Below are 18,852 nucleotides of genomic sequence, written 5' to 3' on the forward strand. Positions count from 1 at the left end.
TCTGTACTTTACAGATCAGGAAACTGAGGCTCAGAGAAGGTAAATATCTGCTCAAGGCCACGTGGCTCATCAATGTAGACTCAGCTGGTTTTGGTTTCAAAGCTCAGACTTGCTCTAGGGCTCCAAGCTGCCTATCTGTTTTTAAGTAAAAATGCCTCTACGGTGCAGCCTGCCTAGTGTCGGGTGTGTGGCAACTTACTCTGGAAGATGTGGTGATTTCACCTGCGTGCATTAACCACATTCAGAACAGGAAGTGAGAAATACACTTTCTACTGGAAAGTTCAGCGTGAACTGAGGCACACTGAGTAGATGCTAAAGTTAGGCTGCCGTGGACCACAGAATACAGTAAATCGTCTCCAGAAAGGGAAAAGCATGCCGTTCAGGGGCAGCTCTCCCACATCCTGGGTCTGGCGTATCACCCTAAGGCAGAACTGGCAATTTCCCAGTTAAAACCGGAAAACCGGCAGCCACGGGCGGTGGCAGATTCAGACAGAGAGGCCCCGTCTCCGGAAGCTCCTCAAACTCGCGCTGGCACCAAGCGATAAAGTCTCACTGCAGAGCTGGAGAGGACAGAGCCTGGGATTCTAGTCCGGGGTCAGTCCCTGCCCAGCCTGTGACCTTGGACTAGTCACTGAACCCTTCTGAGGTCAGCTAGCCCCTCTCGGGGGCCTTCCCCCAGTGCTAATGCCCTAAGATGTGGACAGTCTAAGTTTTGGTGTCACCCCCATCAGGGAGAGGACTGCCTCTGCTGATGCCCCAGCAGCATTCTGCTAACCGCCAACATCAGGGGCCCCAGGAGACCCCATAAGAGGTATTTTAGGTTCTAGCAGTTCTCAACCTTTTCCGTTTGCCTCTTGGTTCAACGTCTTGGTTACACCTGAAATAACCAAGTGCCTCTCAACTCATCAAGTCATCTTCCTACGTCTTATTTAGGAGAGGTGAAGAGGTGTGTAGAAAGGACCCTATATTTGTGTCTCAAAGCACCCAGGTTCTAGTGGGAGGTATCCTTACACCCCAGTCTCCATCTGTAAAGGCAGAGAAGGAGACAGTGACCTCTGAGAGGACACGGACACCAACATGCTATAATCCTGCAGTCTCCCTCACCCAAATGGCAACACTGCCATTTTCTCAAAATCTCTATTTTATTCATTTCTGGTTTTGCTGCTTGGTCTTAGGACTCCAAGGCTAGAATCATCCACGGCAACTGCCACCTAATGCACTGTCAGAGCCCCACAGCTTGCCTTGGGGGCTCTTGACGCTTGTTTTTTATTTGACCTTCAGCGACCTCTGAAACGTGTGGTGTTAGTTCAGGAGCGTGTTGCAGTTCTCTGAAAACTTCAAAGTTCTGCCATCTGCTACTATTTAAAAGTGTTGACTTTGCCACTTATTTGAACTAATTAAAATAAGGCACCCATGGGTCCCTAAGTACTGGAATGCTGAGGCATCTCGCGTCTTGTGACGACCACCCTTACTTTCCTATTTTGGACAGAGTATTCATCCAGCATTACATAGACCATCCTGGTCAGCGTGGACTTGGGTTAACTTCAAGAGGGGTCCATAGCATCTGTTCTCCCGTGAACAATCACCAGCTGAGGCAATTTACTAAGTCACTGTGACCACTGCCAGAGCTACCAGGGCATTCTCTCCATGACCAGTGGTTTGCCGGCAATAAAACATGACATGGGTTTATTTGAAAAGTATTTGCGTTGTAAAAACACCAGTGTTTTGTTGTTTTAAAAAAGCATTTCTGGATCCTCTCAAGACAGAAGAAAAGACCAACCAGTTCACAATACAGAAAAAGAAGCCTTGGGTGTACTTTTAAAGGCCATTTGCCCACCAGAATGCCGTTTTAGTGACCACCTCCACCTACTTTGACTAACATCGCACACACTTATTAGCTATACCATGTCTTGACTACTTATCCTACAATTTAACTGAGAAAACTTGTCATCACTGTAATGGAAATTACTCTATAAATACAAATAGCCAAAAACCTACTTAGGAAAGCTGGACTACATTCATTTTGTTACTCAGCTTCTAATTGCCCTGCTCTGATTTCCACCTATGTGGTCCATACTTCTATTATAGTGATGTTAATAATTTTATGGTAATACAGAATGGCTCCCCTGAGGGGAAGAGGTCCATTCTTCTGCTTTTAAGTCAGGAAAACACTCAATAGGGTGTCCATTTGTTAGCTAATCCATGAACACCTGGTGCGAGCTAAAAGCAGACCCCAGCCAGCTGTAAACACCTCACGCTCGAGTGCACACCAGGAGCCCAGCTACTGCCCTTATAAAACACTTAGCAGGGGAGGGAGAGAAAGTTACCTAATACAATGACGCATACAAAGCGCCCCTTGGGAAAATAATCCCTTGAGGTGTTCTCAGAGGCAGGTGGTTTTTTGAGGGGAAACCCCAAAGGAACCTGGAAAGCAACAGAACCTGGCTTCTTCCTTCCCACAAAGCCCTGCCTGCAGCCTGAGAGGCCCCAATGGTTCCACGGGGTCCTGCATTCAACTTCCCTGGGCCCTTCCCAGTGGGCCCACCTGAAAAGTGAGTAGAAGGAACTCGAAGGGCCTGAGGGACCTGGGCAAGAAGAGGAGGGATGAAGAAGCTGAAAGGAGAATAAAGGGGGTGAAAGAAAAGTATTCTTTATCATTTGAGCCTGCCTGATGGATTCCTGTGGTCAGATGTGAGGAGGGACTTTCTACCCCTTGGTGGATGAATTTACTGGAATCTCGAAGACTCTTCAGGTAATTAGCTAGACATACCATTCAAAAACAGCTGCATTCACAAAACCTCCACGCCTGACTTTTCTCCTCGCTGATGTAGCCAGAAGAGTTCTGTAGGAGAGTGGTGGGCTGGCAGGAAGTGGTCATGTGGTGTGGTCAAAAGAGTGAGTGTTCCCTCAGGCTTTCCTGGGTCCAGTCTGGTTAAGCTGATTGACCCTGTGCAGCCCCGATCTCCCCTGAAAATGGGGAGAGTTACACGGATTGGAAGAAAATTTTCGGTTCAGCGCCTGAAAGTACTTAACAAATGGCACCAAAAGTAAGTCCCTACGGTTTTCACGTCTGTGCCCGTTCTTCACTGACATTCCATTGGAGGCAGTGGCGTGAAGACTAACTCTGCTGGCTCTGGACAAAGGGGACGCAGACACTGGCCCCTTGCTCGTCCAGCATGTCGCATGGAGGAGAAGGCCTGGAGGCCCCGGCATGGTGGTCTGTGGACGGGAGGTGCAGGCCTGTCCTGGGAGTCTGGGCTGCCTCTTCTCTCTTCCTAGAAATGCCCCCAAGTTAACCACACAAACATCAGCTGACTCCACAGCCCATGAACGATATTTTGTGTCCACCACGGCGTAGATGGGTGTCTTCAAACTGTGGCATGTATCTCTCTGGGGCTACATGAGGACTTTCTACAGAGTCTACGGGTAGCTTTAAGAGAATCAATGTCCAGATCCTCAAATTCCACATGCGCTGCGTCCTAAGACTGGTCCACCTACGAATACTCCTGCAGCCAGTTTTCCTTTCACAGTCATCCTTCTGCCTTCCTGCCTGTCTCACTCATTTTACCACGAGGCACTGTCTGGTGGATAGACACCTGTAAGGACAGTTCAGGCGTGCATGGCTCCTTGGGATAAACTGGTATCGGTGACTCATGATGTGAGGACACGTCATCATGAACTTAGGATTCCAAAGATGTGTACCTGAATCTAATCATGTGGAAACGATCACACAAATGCAAACCGAAGGGCAGTCTGCAGGACAGCAGGCAAGACAGTCTGGACTTCTCAAAACGTTGTGGGAAAAAAGGCTTGGGAGCTAACTCTAGATTAAAGGCGAATAAAGAGACATGACAATCAAATGCAAGTTGTGACTCTCAATTAAGGGAAAAAACTATGAAGAACATTATTGCCACAATTGGGGGCATCTGAATATGGACTACCTATTGGATAACAGTATTGTGTAAATGTTACATTTCCTGAGACTGATAACTGAATTGTGGTTATATAAGGTAATGTCCTTGGCTCCTAGAAGGTTCATGCTGAACTACTGACTGTTATGTTTGCAAGTAATTCTCAAATGGTTTAGGAAAAAAAAAAATGAAGCAAAATGCTAATGAAAGGTCAGTCTTGGTGAAAAGGGGACATGGGTGTTCACTGTACTATGAACACTTACTAAAAAGTCCCATATGAATGAATCAAAGTAGGTGGTTCCATATTTCATTCTGTCCAGGCACTCATGGCAAGGCATGGCGCTTTATTTGCCTGTCTGTCCATCCACCCATCCATCTATTCATCTTATAATAAGGATCCAGAGGCGTGGTGCTTGTCATGGATGTATACTAACATGTGCATTTGAAGTGAAAATGAAGTTGGACCTTTTCTGACCAAAAATTAAACTTATTTGAGCTGATTTGTTTGATAATTTTCCACGAATTGAATAAGTTACATTTGCAGCTCCAGGGTTTTGCCAAAAATAGATTTGAAGCACATATCTAGTTCCCAAATGGGCTGGAAATTACATCTGCTGCAACTATTTAAACTTGTGATAAAACTGCAGATATCACTTTAGAAGTGTGCAATAGTTTTTCAACATAATTTTGTAGGTTTGCAAGCAAAAAAGTTTGAAGACTTTAAAAAAACATGCTCAGTTATACAATCATACAAAAGTGGGTTTTGTCTCTACTGAGCTAAGCAGTTGATTCCCAATAGTGACCCAAGATCTGTGTGTGCACACCCACTCCTGTTCCCACAGAGGCCATCACTCTGGCACGTGTGCAGTCACCCTTGGTTTCCAAAGTGGACGCTTCCTTCCCTGGACGGAACAGAAGCCACCTGAGGGCAAATGCCTTCTCGAAGGCCTCCCAAATGCCATCGGCCTATCAAGCATTCTAGGAGACCTCACTTTGTCCCGAAGAGTTAGGGAGCCTTCTCTCACTGCAAAAAGCATCGATATTATAGGACCGTGCGGAGAAATACATGCTTCTCTCCCTAAAATGTCCTGATTTAGACTTCGAAATATCCAGTAATAATATGAGCCTAGGCCCACTGCAGCCCAAACAGGGATCAAAGAAAGGGCCTCAAGGAAATATAATATTCCTTGCTTCTTGCTATTAGTTTGCTCATTGATTTTCCTAGAAATACGTGTTTCAGTTAGTGAATACATTTTTAGCAAGCCAAGGTTTGTGTTTTCTTAATCTACTAATACGAGAGCAGTCTGTGTTAAGGCAGCATTATTGGCTTTGGGACTAGAAGTTTGAGGTTTGCTGGCTTCACCACTTATTGGATTTGTGACCTTGAGCAAAATTCTAGGTCTCATTGCTTCATCTGTACAACGGGGATAAATGACATCTCCTCTTGTCCAGTATAGCTCAAACCTACTCGATTTTAGGACAATATGCAAAACCTATTTGTTAAAATAACAAAATGCTGGAGAGGGTGTGAAGAAAAGAGAACCCTCCTACACTGTTGGTGGGAATGTAAACTGGTGCAGCCATTGTGGAAAACAGTATGGAATTTCCTCAAAAAACTAAAAATTGAATTGCCATATGATCCAGCAGTCCCCCTCCTGGGCATATTTCTGGACAAAACTATAATTCAAAAAGATACATGCATCCCTGTGTTCAAAGCAGCACTATTCACAATAGGCAAGACATGGAACAACCTAAATGCTCATCAACAAATGAATGGATAAAGAAGATGTGGTGTATATATATATATATATATATATATAAAATGGAACACTACTCGGCCATAAAAAAGAATGAGATAATGCCATTTGCAGCAACATGGATGGACCTAGAGATTATCATAAGAAGTGAAGTAAGTCAGAAAGACAAATACCGTATGATATCACTTATAGGTGGGATCTAATCTAATCTAAAATATGACACAAGTGAACTTATCTACGAAACAGAAATAGACTCACAGACACAGAGAACAGACTTGTGGTTACCAAGGGGGAAGGGGGGAGAGGGAGGGATGGATTGGGAGTTTGGTATTAGCAGATGCAAACTATTATATATAGGATGGATAAACAACAAGGTCCTATTGTATAGCACAGGGAACTATATTCAACATCCTGTAATAGACATGGCTAGGGTGAAGAGTAAGTAAGCTGGGACAAAGTGAGAGAGAGGCATGGACATATATACACTACCAAACGTAAGGTAGATAGCTAGTGGGAAGCAGCCGCATAGCACAGGGAGATCAGCTCGGTGCTTTGTGACCACCTAGAGGGGTGGGATAGGGAGGGTGGGAGGCACACACAAGAGGGAGGGGATATGGGGATATATGTAGATGTATAGCTGATTCATTTTGTTATAAAGTAGAAACTAACACACCTGTTCTGTTTCATAAATACGTTCATCTGTATGATACTAACTTAAGTTTTTATTTGTAGCTCTTCATTTATTTGAGGATTAACAGGTTGATTCAATTGTGCTTATGCCTAGACACTTTAAAAATAAGGGCACACTCAAAATGAAAACTATGCCTATGCTATAGACTCGTGAAGCTTGGGACTTGAGTAAGTTTTGCAGCAAGAAGGCTTTGCAGTGAGATCCTGCTCGCCGCCACCTGCTTGTTTGAGACACTCCAGCGGCACCCCGCTGCCATCAGAAACAGAGCAAGCACCTTCTTTTCCTGGATTTTACAGTATCTCATAATCTGGGTATCACCTACAGAGATATCCTAAATTTCACACTACTTCCCGCCACCTGTTCTCAGTACTTGGCGACTCGTCTGGCCTCCTCCTTGTATCCACCACCTGCCCCTTCCCCATATCGTGATCACAAATTTGCCTTTGCTTCTCCTTTGTCTGGAATGTGCCCTTTTCCCTTTCCCTTCCTTTCCTAATACCCATCTTTCAAGTACCAGCTCAAATCCCCCCTCTCCCCCAAATTCTTTCCTGCTATAATCTCCAAATCCCAATGACTTCATTGCTAGGAATTCTTACCATGACCACAGCTAACATACATGCCTTGGTAGACATAGCTATCTCTCGGACTGACAGTCCACCCACCCACCCACCCATCAGCCTATCCGTAGTTTACAACTAGATCATAAGCTATTTAAGTTCACAATTTTGCCTTTTAGATGCCCACACAGCACCTAGAGCATGAAAGATATTTAATACTTGCTTCCTGATTGAGCTCAAGTGATTAACGAAAGAATATGTGTTTTAATTGAATAAAGGGGCTATGGACCATTAAGTGCTAAAGAAACAAAGATGAAAGGGACATTAGGAGGGGAAAATGCCAGATAGCTTTTATTTTTCTATCAGTGAAAGTAGAATCTTTTGAGAATAATTCTTTGGCTGTTGGATCGGCCTAAGGTCCTACGACTGGCCAATTCAAATTAGGCCTGAAATAGATCTCTCTAAACAGCAACAGTTTGAAATAGGTCTCCAGACTGAGGCCAGAATGAGATGTTGGTCTCACATCTCAGGTGAGAAATCAGTGCGTCCTAAAAGCCTGACATGCGATTTCCTGATTCCAGGACCCCCATCCCAAGTGGCAGAGCCCTTTTTCAGCGTAGGGACTTTATTACAGTATCATCTATTCATATAGTCCCTAAAATAAGAAGCAGCAGTAGGTGGACAGCACTTATTTATTCTGAACTCTGAACCCACAACATTAGATTTGAAAGCTTAAAATTCAACCAGCTTATTGCACTAGAAGCTTTCTTAGCCGAAGAACCATGGGCTGAAAGTTTACTAAATTCACTAACAGTTGTGTTTTGCTGAGTTTGTGACACATCTTAAGTATCCAGGTGGGATCACTTAAAACAGAAATACTCTATCTCAAGACAGGGAGCCTCCAACTCACAGCCCCCTTATCACCTACCTGTAAGGATCTAAGTGTGCCCTGATCCTCTTCTTCCCATGAGGAAGAGGGTCTTCCTAACATGACCATGGGAATCTGGTGGGAACAATTCCATAGGAACTATGTGGGCTCAGAGAATGGGGAAGGGAAGGAGCTGTGAAACCTGGGAAGAGCCAGGGGGAGCTGACCCCGGGGGGCAGAATCCCAGGCAAGACTGGCCCGCCTACGTGCTGACCAACTGACTGTCTCTGGGGCCCAAAATAGCCTCCCTGCAAGGCCTGCATTTCTTTCACTCTCCATGCTTTGTCGGGGCTGCTTGAAATTCCACCAGTTAGAGCAACGGCTTGGCAGGGGCTGAAGTGAAAGTCTGTGTCGGGAGAAAAGGCATTCACTGGGTGCACGCCGCAAGGAGGAGGGTGGCAAGTACACTCGTTGTTTATGGGGCACAGGTTTTACAAAGCATTATCTCGTGTAACTCTCACAGCAGCCCCCGGAGGCAGGATGAATAGTATTCCTATTTTACAGATGAGGAAACTGCGCTTTAAGAGCTGTTAGTAACAGCTGGGTAAGTGGCAAGACTGGGATCCAAACCATAGACTGATCTGAATGTGTGAACGTGAGCTCTTGCTTGTTGAAACTCCATGATTTGCTCTATGCCCTCCTTCTGCAGATTAGGGGACCCGGCAACCTGGGAAGAGACTCTAGCCCAATAATATTGTGAATTATATCTCAGTTCTATCAGGGTTTACATAGATTTTTGTGGGCTAGTCTGGGAGCTTGATAGCTTGATTTGTAAGATGGTTTCTCTATGAAAATGTGTGACTTGCTACCAAACTGGTGGAATATAACCCCATTAGATTACAATAAATTGTGGATTACCTGCAATAATTTAAGAACGCCCAGTGTTTCTTCTGGTTGGTTTCCGGTCACATAGAAAGCCCACCTTTTCAGCCCAAGGTTCTTCATGTTTAGTTTTAGTTTACAAAGCTACCAAATTGCACCACACACTGTACCTTTACTAGAGAGTTCGTTTCATGAGGACGGGGCTTTTGCCTGTGTACCAAGGATTCCCTAGCACCTAGGACAGTGCCTAGCACATACAGGCACACATTAATTACTTGTTGAATGAATACGTGCTTTTAGATCACAAATTTTTAAAAACCATCCTCCTGCCATCATGGAACTCTGGCACTTTGGCCAAGCTGCTTTACATCTTTAGGCTTGGGGACCACAGGAGTACCTTTGGGCTCTAAAATGCTATGACATCTGTGCGTATCACCTTCTAGTTTCGCTTTCTAGATGCCTCAGGCCTGCTCTAATCGCCCTTTGGAGAAGATATGGGTAAAAAGCAAAATAAAAAAAAAAACCAAAGATAGTGAAAGGGAAAAGTCTTGGATGCCCCAAAGGGAAAATCACAAGTCTTTGAGTTTAGACAAGTTCAAAGTTGCTACAGGAGGCAGCCACAGTCCATGAACTTTATTGTCAACCTCTAGGCAAACAAGTGAGCCAGTTATGAATTCTACTTTGTTGGTTCAGCTCATGATAATGGTAGGAACAGAATTCTGGCTGTTTCATTTATATTGGAACCAGCAAAATACATGCAACCTCAAAGGTGTGTGTGTGGACAGGGTGCAGTCCAGCCCCCTTTAAACAGCACAGAATGACTCAAGGTGGCATGAACGAGCCTTTGCTTAGTCATTAAGTTACAAGCATTTGAAAAGAAGAGGGACCAGTATTTACGGTACTTTCTATTTTCAAATGAAACGAGTGACTGAATGTTTTTCTACATAAGCCTTAACCAGTTGCATGGCGTACAGTGCAGGATATAAATGTCAGCATGTTGACACCGGTTGAGTGTTCAAAGTCTGCACATTGTCATTATTCTGCCTTCCCCGCACTGACAGCTTGCTACCGAATTGAACATACCTGGAAAGGAGTCAGTTTGGCTTAGAACGCAGCTCACTTTCTCTTTGGGAACATTTCTCTTTCAAGGATCTATTGGGTCTTCCGATAGGTAAAACAGAATCAGTTGTGTTCTGCTGGTTCTAATGTAAACACAGTGGTCGGAATCTTGTCCATTGATGACTTAGCGTCACTTTTGGAAAAGGGAAGTGATCTCCCTTTCCCCAGAACCCCCAGCTACCGCCGTCCATCAGTAGGATTACGGCTACCTTGCTTGCTTTGTGACTGCCTGTACCTTACATGAGGCACGGATTTTCTTAGGGTATTATCAGGCCATAGGGATTCAACCCTGACTACACATTAGACTCACTTGGGGAACATCTAAATATCTAGATGCCCAGGCCACGACCCAAACCAATGAGATCAGAATCTCTCCTGGTGGAGCCCAGCATCAACAGTCATTAAAGTTCCCCAGGTGAGTCCAGTGAGCAGGGGTCTTTTCTTATGAGTCTTTTCCCAAAGGAAGGTTAGGGTGGAGTGTGCAGGTGTGCGGCGGGGGCAATCTCACGGTCATTGGCATTTTGGAGTGGAAAGGCCTTCCTTTACTGTATAGCTGTAAACTGTTCATTGAGTTCTGTAGTAAGTAATTTGTCCAAGGTCACAGAATTAGCCCAAAGCAGAGCCAGCACCAGGAGCCAGCATTAAATAAGCCTAGGTAGACAGGATACTGATATGCTAATTAAACCTCCATGAATTAATCAGCTTCACAATCAGGCACAGTCATTTTTCTCCCCAGAATGTCTTGGTTAGAAAACTATTACCTTCCACTGTGTTCCTGTTCCTCTGACCTAGGCTGCTTGAACCAATGAAAAGCCACTTACTCAGCCCTCATGGGTACAGTTCTGAAGACAATGGCACTAAAGGGCATTTTAAGTTTCTACTGCAGAAACATTGTATAGGCTAAGATGGAAACATTGTATACGCTAAGATGGAAACATTGTATACGCTAAGATGGAAACTCGTGGTTGAAACCAAAGCCTTTAAAAATAGGTTTATACAACTAATGGACAGAAACTCTTGGAACAGTTCCTTCAATTTCAAGGGATCAACTGTGTTCTCTTTCCTACCCTAAGTCACTCTTGAAGTCTTAATTTGCCTTAGAAAAATGCACTTTTTCTTTTCCCTGGGACTGCTGGAAGACGGTGCTTTAATTGTTGTAATTAAGTATAAGATAAACACATCACATTTCCTGGGCGATTTTTAGCCCAAGGCCATAGGTTTGGGGGACTCTAGCATACAGCTGACTCTGGGACCCTTTCTACTGTGCATGTTTCAAATGCAAAATAGCTTGAAGGGTAACGGGAGTGGTGAGTGGTTACGGTGACGCTCACTGCTGCTTTAGTTTGGGGTTGTGCAAATTCTCTGCTGCTACCTTTGTTAGCTACATACCTCCCCAATAATCTAACTTGTGATGAAGCATACTATGCCTTATGCAATAGATAAACTTCTCAAGAGCGGAGGGTAAATTATATCAAATCATAGCTGACGTGCCCTGATAAACTGCTAAGACATTTTTGAGAGGCAAATCACAGACTCATTTCCTAATATTAATAACCTGGTCTTTTCTTAAGAGTTAACATTGTCATGTGTGGAGTGAACGATGGTTTGTTTCTTCTCCCCCTAGCCCCAGCTAGCACTATGTATCGTTGTCTTTCTAGAACTGGAACTTTTCTGAACAGATTTGACACTGCCCAGATGCTTGTTCTGGAAATCAAGGCCCTTCTGTGTTTTCTCCGACTCTGGCTTGGTTTTGTGAAACCTCAGCCTCTTCCCTTGCAAGGGCAGTTTAGGATGGAGAATTCAGCACAGCCAGGCACACCCAGAGAAAGAGGGCTTTGGAAGAAAAAAACGGGGGTGTGTATATATGTGATGGGGAAGCAGAGGAAAGGGGACAACTGCGTGTTCTCCTACGGTGGTGGTGGTGGTACTGCTGGGGAAAACAGCTGTTCCTCGGAACGCTAAATGAGCAGCAGAAAAATGCCCCTCTGCGGGGCAAAACCAGCGCGTGCCACATACAGACTAGGTGTTGGGGTCCTGGGGCACCAGTCGGTGGCTACGAACCGCGAGGGGGCGTCGGCGCCAGCGCGGCTCTGCCCTGGGTCGGGAGGCCACACTGCGGTCGGGGCTGACTTGGGGTGCGTGCGAGCGGCGGGTGGGGTGACCCCCGCGGGGAGGGAACGGTTCTTACAGTCACTGCTCGGCGCGAAGGGCGCGCGGCGGCGGCCGAGGGAGCGGTCTTCGGCGGGCGCCTCGGGAGGCCTCTTACCGGCGGGCAGCGGGAAGGCGGACGCGGTGTGGAGCAGCACCAGGCAGACAGCCACGACATCCCATAACTTCATCTTAGAGTCCCGTCCGGCGGCGGCACCTGGGCGGGCGGGCGGGCGGGCGAGAGAACCGGGGAGAGCGCGTTAGGCCTGGACGCCGAGGGCCGCCGCGCTGCCCGAGGCGCCTCGGCCCGGCGGGTCCTCGGGGCTCCCCTCCAAACTCGGCACCGCCCTCCTCCCGGACCGCGGCAGCCCGGCGGTTCCCCGGGCACCCCCCCCCCCCAACACACACACATCCTCCTTCCTTCCCAGCCGCCTGCTCGTCCCCGCTCCTGGGTGCGCCTCCCTGGCGGCCATCCCACAAGTGCCCTTCTCTTCCGCCACCGGATCCCAGGGGTCGGATTTTCGAGCAGCGCCGCTGCCCCCGCCGGTACCAACACGACGACACCAGCACTGGCGCGCAACCCCCCCCTTCCCGGCCCCCGCTTCCTGGGGGGCGACCGGGCAACCCTCACCCTGTGCTTCCCGCCCCGTCCAGCAGCTCCCACAGGCCCCGGGGAAGAGCCCTGGACCCAAGCAAGAGACCAGCCTTTTATTTTAGGAATAAAATCAAGTGCGGGACCGCCGGGGGGTCCTGATCCTGCTCTCAGCTAGGCGGAGGCAGGCTCAGCGGCACCACTAACCTCGCCCACGCTTTCCTCCACCTTTTTTTTTTTTTTTTTTTTTTTTGTGGTACGTGGGCCTCTCGCTGTTGTGGCCTCTCCCGTTGCGGAGCACAGGCTCCGGACGTGCAGGCTCAGCGGCCACGGCTCACGGGCCCAGCCGCTCCGCGGCATGTGGGATCCTCCCGGACCGGGGCACGAACCCGTGTCCCCTGCATCGGCAGGAGGACTCTCAACCACTGCGCCACCAGGGAAGCTCTACTCCTCCTCCTCCTCCTCCTCCTCCTCCTCCCATTTAACTTAGTGTTTTGTCGTCGGAACAAGAAGTTAGTAGGGACTTGGAGACTTTGGGGCTGTCCGGGGAATATCTGAGTTAGGTTACTTCACTTCCCAAAGCTTCAACTCGGTTTAAAATAAATACTACTTCCATTTCTTAAGGTTATGAATATTAACACAGGAAAAGGCCTAGCCAAGCAGAAAGTAAGCGCTCAATAAGTGCTTTAGCGTTACTGTTAGGTAGGGATTGCCTTTGTCTTGAAAATGTTCGTGGTGTCCCCGAACGCCCTCTTTATTTTTGCAGTGTTGGGAGATTCTGGCCTTAAATCCCTTCCCCTCGCAGAGGAGTTGCGAGCTCCCCACGCCCGGTCACAGTCACTCCTGGACAACTGCACCCGGTCCGGGACGCTACAGAGGAGTACGGGCACCAGAAGGACTAGACCAGGAAAGGGCGCGCGGTGGGGCTCAGGTCCTCTGAGTCAGGGGCCTCCGTTTGGTCTGTCCCTCCGCACACCCCTAGAAAGGAGGGTCACGCAGCAGGGGGCTGGTGAGAAAAAGGCCCCCTCAACTCGGGGCCAAGCCCCACACAATTAGGAGGTGGCGGGAGACCCGGGCGCCTTGCGGTGCGGTGTTACCCAGTGCCTTCCCAATGCCAGTGTTCAGTTTCTAAGGGCTACGACACTCATGCAGTCGATTACCCTCTTTCCTCCAAATAAAAGGGATTCTTAGGAAAATCTCCTTGAACTTTTTCCGTGGGAGAGAGTAAGAGTTTCCAGGTAAAAACAAAAACTTTGGCCCCTTTCCTCTCCATTAGCAGCCAGGAGCGCCCGCCTCCCTTCCAGCAACCGCCCCCCATCTCCACCCAGAACTCCCGCCCGGCTTCCGGTGCAGGCCACCCGGGGAAGCGTTTCATTCGACCGCCACCTCCCACCGCTGCGGAGGCGAATGCATTTTCCATCCTTTGGGCGTCTGTTTGTTCGCTATGCAGCTGTTGGGCTCGGGGAGTCTGTAGGGACTAGGAACTCCGAAAACCTGCAGCTCCGGGCGCCCCATGCCCCAATGGCTGATTTACAGACCCGGGGAAAAGGAAAGGCTCTGGGTTGGGGCGCGGGGGCCCAGGCAACACCTGACCCAGGCCGTGCAAAACAAGCCCAGCGAGGCGCTCGAACAGAGAGGACTGGGGAACGCGAGGCCTCCCGCCCCCTCGCCCAGGGCCCGCTCGCGGGTGCGTGCGAACTGGCTGGCGGCCCTGAGGGGCGGGGAGGCGCGGGATTAATGCGCTATCCCAAATCGCGGTGGCCGCCAGCAGGAAGCGACAAGAGGCACCAGATTTCCCTTCCGCATTAAGAGGGTTTTTCCTTTTTTTCCTGCTTGGCCGACGGAGGGCTTTTTAAATTGGATGTGGAGATTCTCAATTAGAAGTGTGGCGAAGCTGGCAAAAGAGTTCAGCGGAAAACTCCCCGCCTCGCCAAAGGAGGCTCCCGACTCCGGTTCCCGCCCTCGGCCGGGTGCGGCGCAGGCCACGAAAAGAGCTCTCCCACCTCCCCCGGACGGGGAGGGCGCAATCTTCCCTCTGCGCACCGCCGGGGCAGGCTGCAGCCGGAGCGGCTCTTTAGTTCCCGGTGTTTGCTTGGCGCAGCAAGAGGAGGGAATCCGGCGGCTCGCATTCACAGCGGTCCACGCAGAGGTTTTTCCCACACCCCCCCCCACACCCCGCGGGTTCCCTGATGGTCTCTTTATCGCTTTCTTAAAGCACATCTGTCCGACGTATTTCTGCCGCAACCGTCCGCCTTTGCTACGAGCGCGAATTGCGGAACGCGCTGCCACGTGCGATAACCAAGCTCTCCTCCCGAAGTCGGCTCCGCCAGGTGCCCCCGCACCCGTCCTCGTACCCTACAGGCTGGTTCCCCTCTACGCCCAGGACTTACGCGCCCGGCAGGGCAAAAGGGGAGCGTCGCGGGCGCCGGCACCTGGTGGTCCCCAAGTCCAGGGCGGAAAGGACGTCCCAAGAGCCAAAAGTGCCGGCAGAAGCCGCCGCTCGCCGTGGGGCGCTTCTGGGTTCCCAGCACCAGAGGGCACCAGAAACCGCCGGAGTCCTGGAGCGCCCACGCGGCTGGGGCTGCGTTGTCATTTTAAGCATAGAACCGATGAACGAGCGCTCCCCTTACAATCCTTCCCCAAATGCAAATTACACCCCCCCCCGGAACTTCGGATGTCCTCACGAGCATCCCTGCTTTTCAGGCTCCTAGCTCTCTTCATCCTCACTAATTTTTCTCTACCCACCTCACTTAAGCTGGTTTCTCGGCAACCTGCTTTTTGAACTCCCCCCCTCCCCCGCGTCACAGTGACAGCTTCAGCGCGTGTGAGCGCTCCCGCCGCCAGTGCCCCCGCGCCTTCTTGTGTCTGGAAGGCTGGGAGGTTTGTTTAGGCTTTGCCTTCGAGATCCAGGTCTCAGGAGGAGAAAAGGGAGGCGGGGGTGGGTGGGTGGCGGCGTGCTGTAACTCGGGGGCTTTCTTTTGGGATAGGGACAGAAGTTGCTGAAAAGATGAACTGCTTTTCTTAACTGTGTCTTGTGTCCTGGACGGACGGAGGACTTATTCTGTCGGGCCCAAGACCAGAGTAGGAAAAAGAATGAGCGCCGCCTTCTGCAGACAGTCTGGGAAGGGGTCTGTCTGTTAAAGGGCCCGAGGCCGGGTGCCAGACCCAGGGGCACCCGAACCCCTTGCGAGAGTGGTCTGGCGACGCAGCGGGCTCCTCGAACATCTGACACTTGTTGAAAAGGCGACACTGTCCCTGAACCCTGCCGAAGCGAAGTCGTGGCGAAACTGTGAGGGCGAGACCTGGTCGCGGCTGGGCGGAAGCCCAGCAGCTCCCTCTTCCAGGGCTTTGCGGGAAGAGGTGCGTGCGTCAGGTTAGCAGCAGCATCTCTTCTTTGGGATAATTAAGTGTATATTCAAGATGGTCTAGATGGGTGGGATGGGGGCGGGGAGGGAGGTCCAAGAGGGAGGGGATATATGTATACATATAGCTGATTCACTTCACTGTACAGCAGAAACTAACACAACACCGTAAACCACTTATACTCCCCCCCCAAATATACTGCGGAAGAGTGAAGTGCGCTCTAACACATCCGCAGCAGGGCTCGGAAGAGTTGTGTTTGTCCCCACCAATGAGCAAAAGTGCTGCGAGCTCGGGGCTGGGCAGCTCCCCCGGGGCGCGCACGTCGGCTCTGCGGGCGCGTGTGCCAGCCCCGAAACTAGGGAGGCGTCAGGAGGCTGGGGGTTCCGGCGGGAGTCATTCCCCGCCCCGAAGAGGGTTCGTTTTCACCCGGTGGGTCTGGAAACCAAACGACAGCGAAATCAGCCCTGAGGCTGTGCCAGGGTGGTGGCGGGGGTGTTACTGGGGGAGGTGGCACAGAGTACAGACGAAAGTCATTCAACCCATCACCGAGATGGCTTAGGGGAGACCTTGAGAAGGTTCAAGAGTCTGCTCGGGGCGGAGGCCCTGGTCCTGGACTGTTCAGGAAGCCCGTCTCTTAAGCTTGACGGGGATGGTGAGGTGGGATATCGGGCATTAGGACAGTGCCAGCAACCGGGTTCCGACCAGGGCTAGGAATGTAGATTTGCAAGACCGCGCCTGAGGAGGTGAGCTCTCTATTTTTAGGTTCTCAGCACCTTTGCAGCAGTCCCTCCCGGGGCCTACACTTTCCCTTGGAACAGACCAAACCCAGTTACACTCCCGTTAATGATATCTATGCAGCTGCGCGTCCACAGAGAACCCAACTCTGGTCGTGGTAGGTTCAAAGGCGATTCCAGTCCCGCACCTTCCCGGGACTTGACGGAAGAGCACCTCGCCGAGTCGGGGAGGGAAACTGCCCCTGTCGGATATGCCCGGGTCCAGAGGCAGCAGGGGCACCAGAGATTTTTGCCCACGAGGAAAGGCAACCTGCCCCTCCGCAAACCCAGCCTCTCCCCGGTTCCACTTCTCTCTCTCTTCTGCCCTCTCGGCGCTTCGGTTCCTTCTAGTGTCCCTTCTTTCTAGTCTCACCGCCTGCTCTGGGGTGCAGCCGCGCCCCCTCTGTCTCCAGCGCCGCACAGGCCGACGCACCCGCTGGCGACTCAGGCGCCACCCGCCCGCTCCCCCCAGGCCCGCTCCGCCAGGCCCGCTCCCCTGCTTACCTCGGATCCGGTCTCCGCAGACCTCCAGTTGGACATTAACTCCAGGTGCCCCAAGTCCCAGCCAGGAGACCCATCCGGGCCGAGGGCAGGAGCGCGGAGCCCCGCCCGATAGGTCAGGGGCACGAGTTCGCAATCCTGGGGCTGCTCGGGGCAGCAAGGGCGCGCAGGAGGCGGCGGCCAAGGCTCCCGCCGCCGCCGCCGCCGCCGCCGCCGCCGCCGCCGCCGCCGCCGCCGCAAGAAGGGCGAGGGATGCAGACAGCTCCCCCGCCGGCTCCCCGCACCCCCAGAAGCCGAGGTCCGAGCAGCCGCCGCTGCCTTGGGTGGGGGGTGACAGGGCTGCGCGCGCCGCGCTTTTAGCCCGGGCTGCGCGGGCGGGGGGCGCGGCGGCCGGTTCAGCGGCGGCGGCCGCGCTCTGCGCCTTCTCGGGGCGCAGCGCCTGGGAGCACGAGACGCGCCGGGCTGATGCTGCCGCCGGAGCTGAGGTCTGGCCTGGAAATCCGAACGAGACACCACGTCAACCGGCGCCGAGAGTCCCGTGAAGACATGAGGGCGCCAGGAGCGCAGGCTGGTCCTTGAGAGCCCGGTCCGGGGGGCCGGGTGGGGGAGGGGAGGCGCGGGGCCCCGTGAAGGGAGGGGTCTAAAGTCAGCGGCGGCGGGGAGGGAACGGAGAACAGTGAGGAGGCGCCCGAGCTCCCGAGGCGGGGGCTCGGGGTGCGAGTGGGTGACGCGAGGCGCCCCTCCCCGGGGTGCAGGGAGAGAGCGCTCAGCGCGTCGAGACGCTGCCGGGCTCGCGCCTCCTCCTCGCTGGGTAGATCCGAAGGAATGTGCGGAGCTCTGCGCAGACGAACCGAAGGGAGCAATCCGAACTTGACCGCGGCGCCCGCGCCCGGCTTCGCCCTCGCGCCTCGCTCTCTGAGCCGGGGCTCTGTCGGGTAGAGGGCTACCCTGGGCTTTCGTCGCGCCTGTCGAAGCCTCTCCTTCCTCCTCGGGTGTCTAGCCCTCTGGCTTTTCTGCAGGGCAGAAGGCAGTGGCGAGGAGAACAGCTGCTGGCCGGAGTTCTCCTAGCACTGCGAAGGAGCGATGTGCAGCGGCCCAGGGAGGGAAGCCGAGTGTTTGCCAGGGCACGCTGAGAGTGGGGAAGAATTTATAGGGCTGTCACTCCGTGACGTGCCCTCCAGTGGCTTTTCTGATTCGCTTTCTGACCCAAACACACATTAGTTTAGTCCCCATGCTAGGGCCAGCACGGTCTCCAAATATCTGCTGGCTGAAGTCAGAGGCTTTGCATATCATGTATTACATGGCAGGCAATGAAGAAGGCTTCTGAGGCTGGCCCGCTCCTCAGTCCTAGGCTCCATTTTCATGCTGTTGTAATATAATACCAGGCGTAGGGTAGGCACATACATTCAGAATCCCAATTCCAGAGGCGTAAGATCACTTTATCAGGAACAGGTCGGGGGAGGTTGGACTAAAACCTGCTTTCATCCAGATTTTCGAAAATGCAGATGGAAACCTAAGCGAGCACTCCCTTGGGTGCTGCGTTTCCAGTGAGCAGGGGCCCAGCGCCTATGCCTGTTATCTGTGAGACCTTTTAGGAATTCCTTTTGTTGGTTTGCTTACCACCAGAAGCGCCAGAGCCTTCTTTCGTAGAGGACATGAGGAGGGCAAGTCCTTACACACCCTGCACATG

General features: G+C 51.4%; 1 protein-coding gene across 2 annotated transcripts in view; it reads right to left on the minus strand.

Moving 5' to 3' along the window:
- The window catches only part of GDNF (glial cell derived neurotrophic factor), a 28,448-nt gene extending 11,171 nt beyond the window's left edge, over positions 1 to 17,277 (minus strand). Inside the window, exons 1-2 of one of the 2 annotated variants that reach the window (XM_030882075.2) lie at positions 17,166 to 17,277; positions 12,052 to 12,150 (exon numbers count right to left, since the gene is read on the minus strand). In XM_030882075.2, coding sequence (XP_030737935.1) covers positions 12,052 to 12,124 — 73 coding nt within the window. In that variant the 5' untranslated portion in view covers positions 12,125 to 12,150; positions 17,166 to 17,277. Of the gene's footprint in view, positions 1 to 11,973; positions 12,151 to 17,165 lie in introns of both variants that reach the window. The other variant, XM_030882074.2, reaches the window with a different exon arrangement.
- Between the last annotated feature and the right edge of the window lie 1,575 nt (positions 17,278 to 18,852).

Source organism: Globicephala melas, chromosome 3, assembly GCF_963455315.2.
Source record: "Globicephala melas chromosome 3, mGloMel1.2, whole genome shotgun sequence".
Lineage (NCBI taxonomy): Eukaryota > Metazoa > Chordata > Mammalia > Artiodactyla > Delphinidae > Globicephala > Globicephala melas.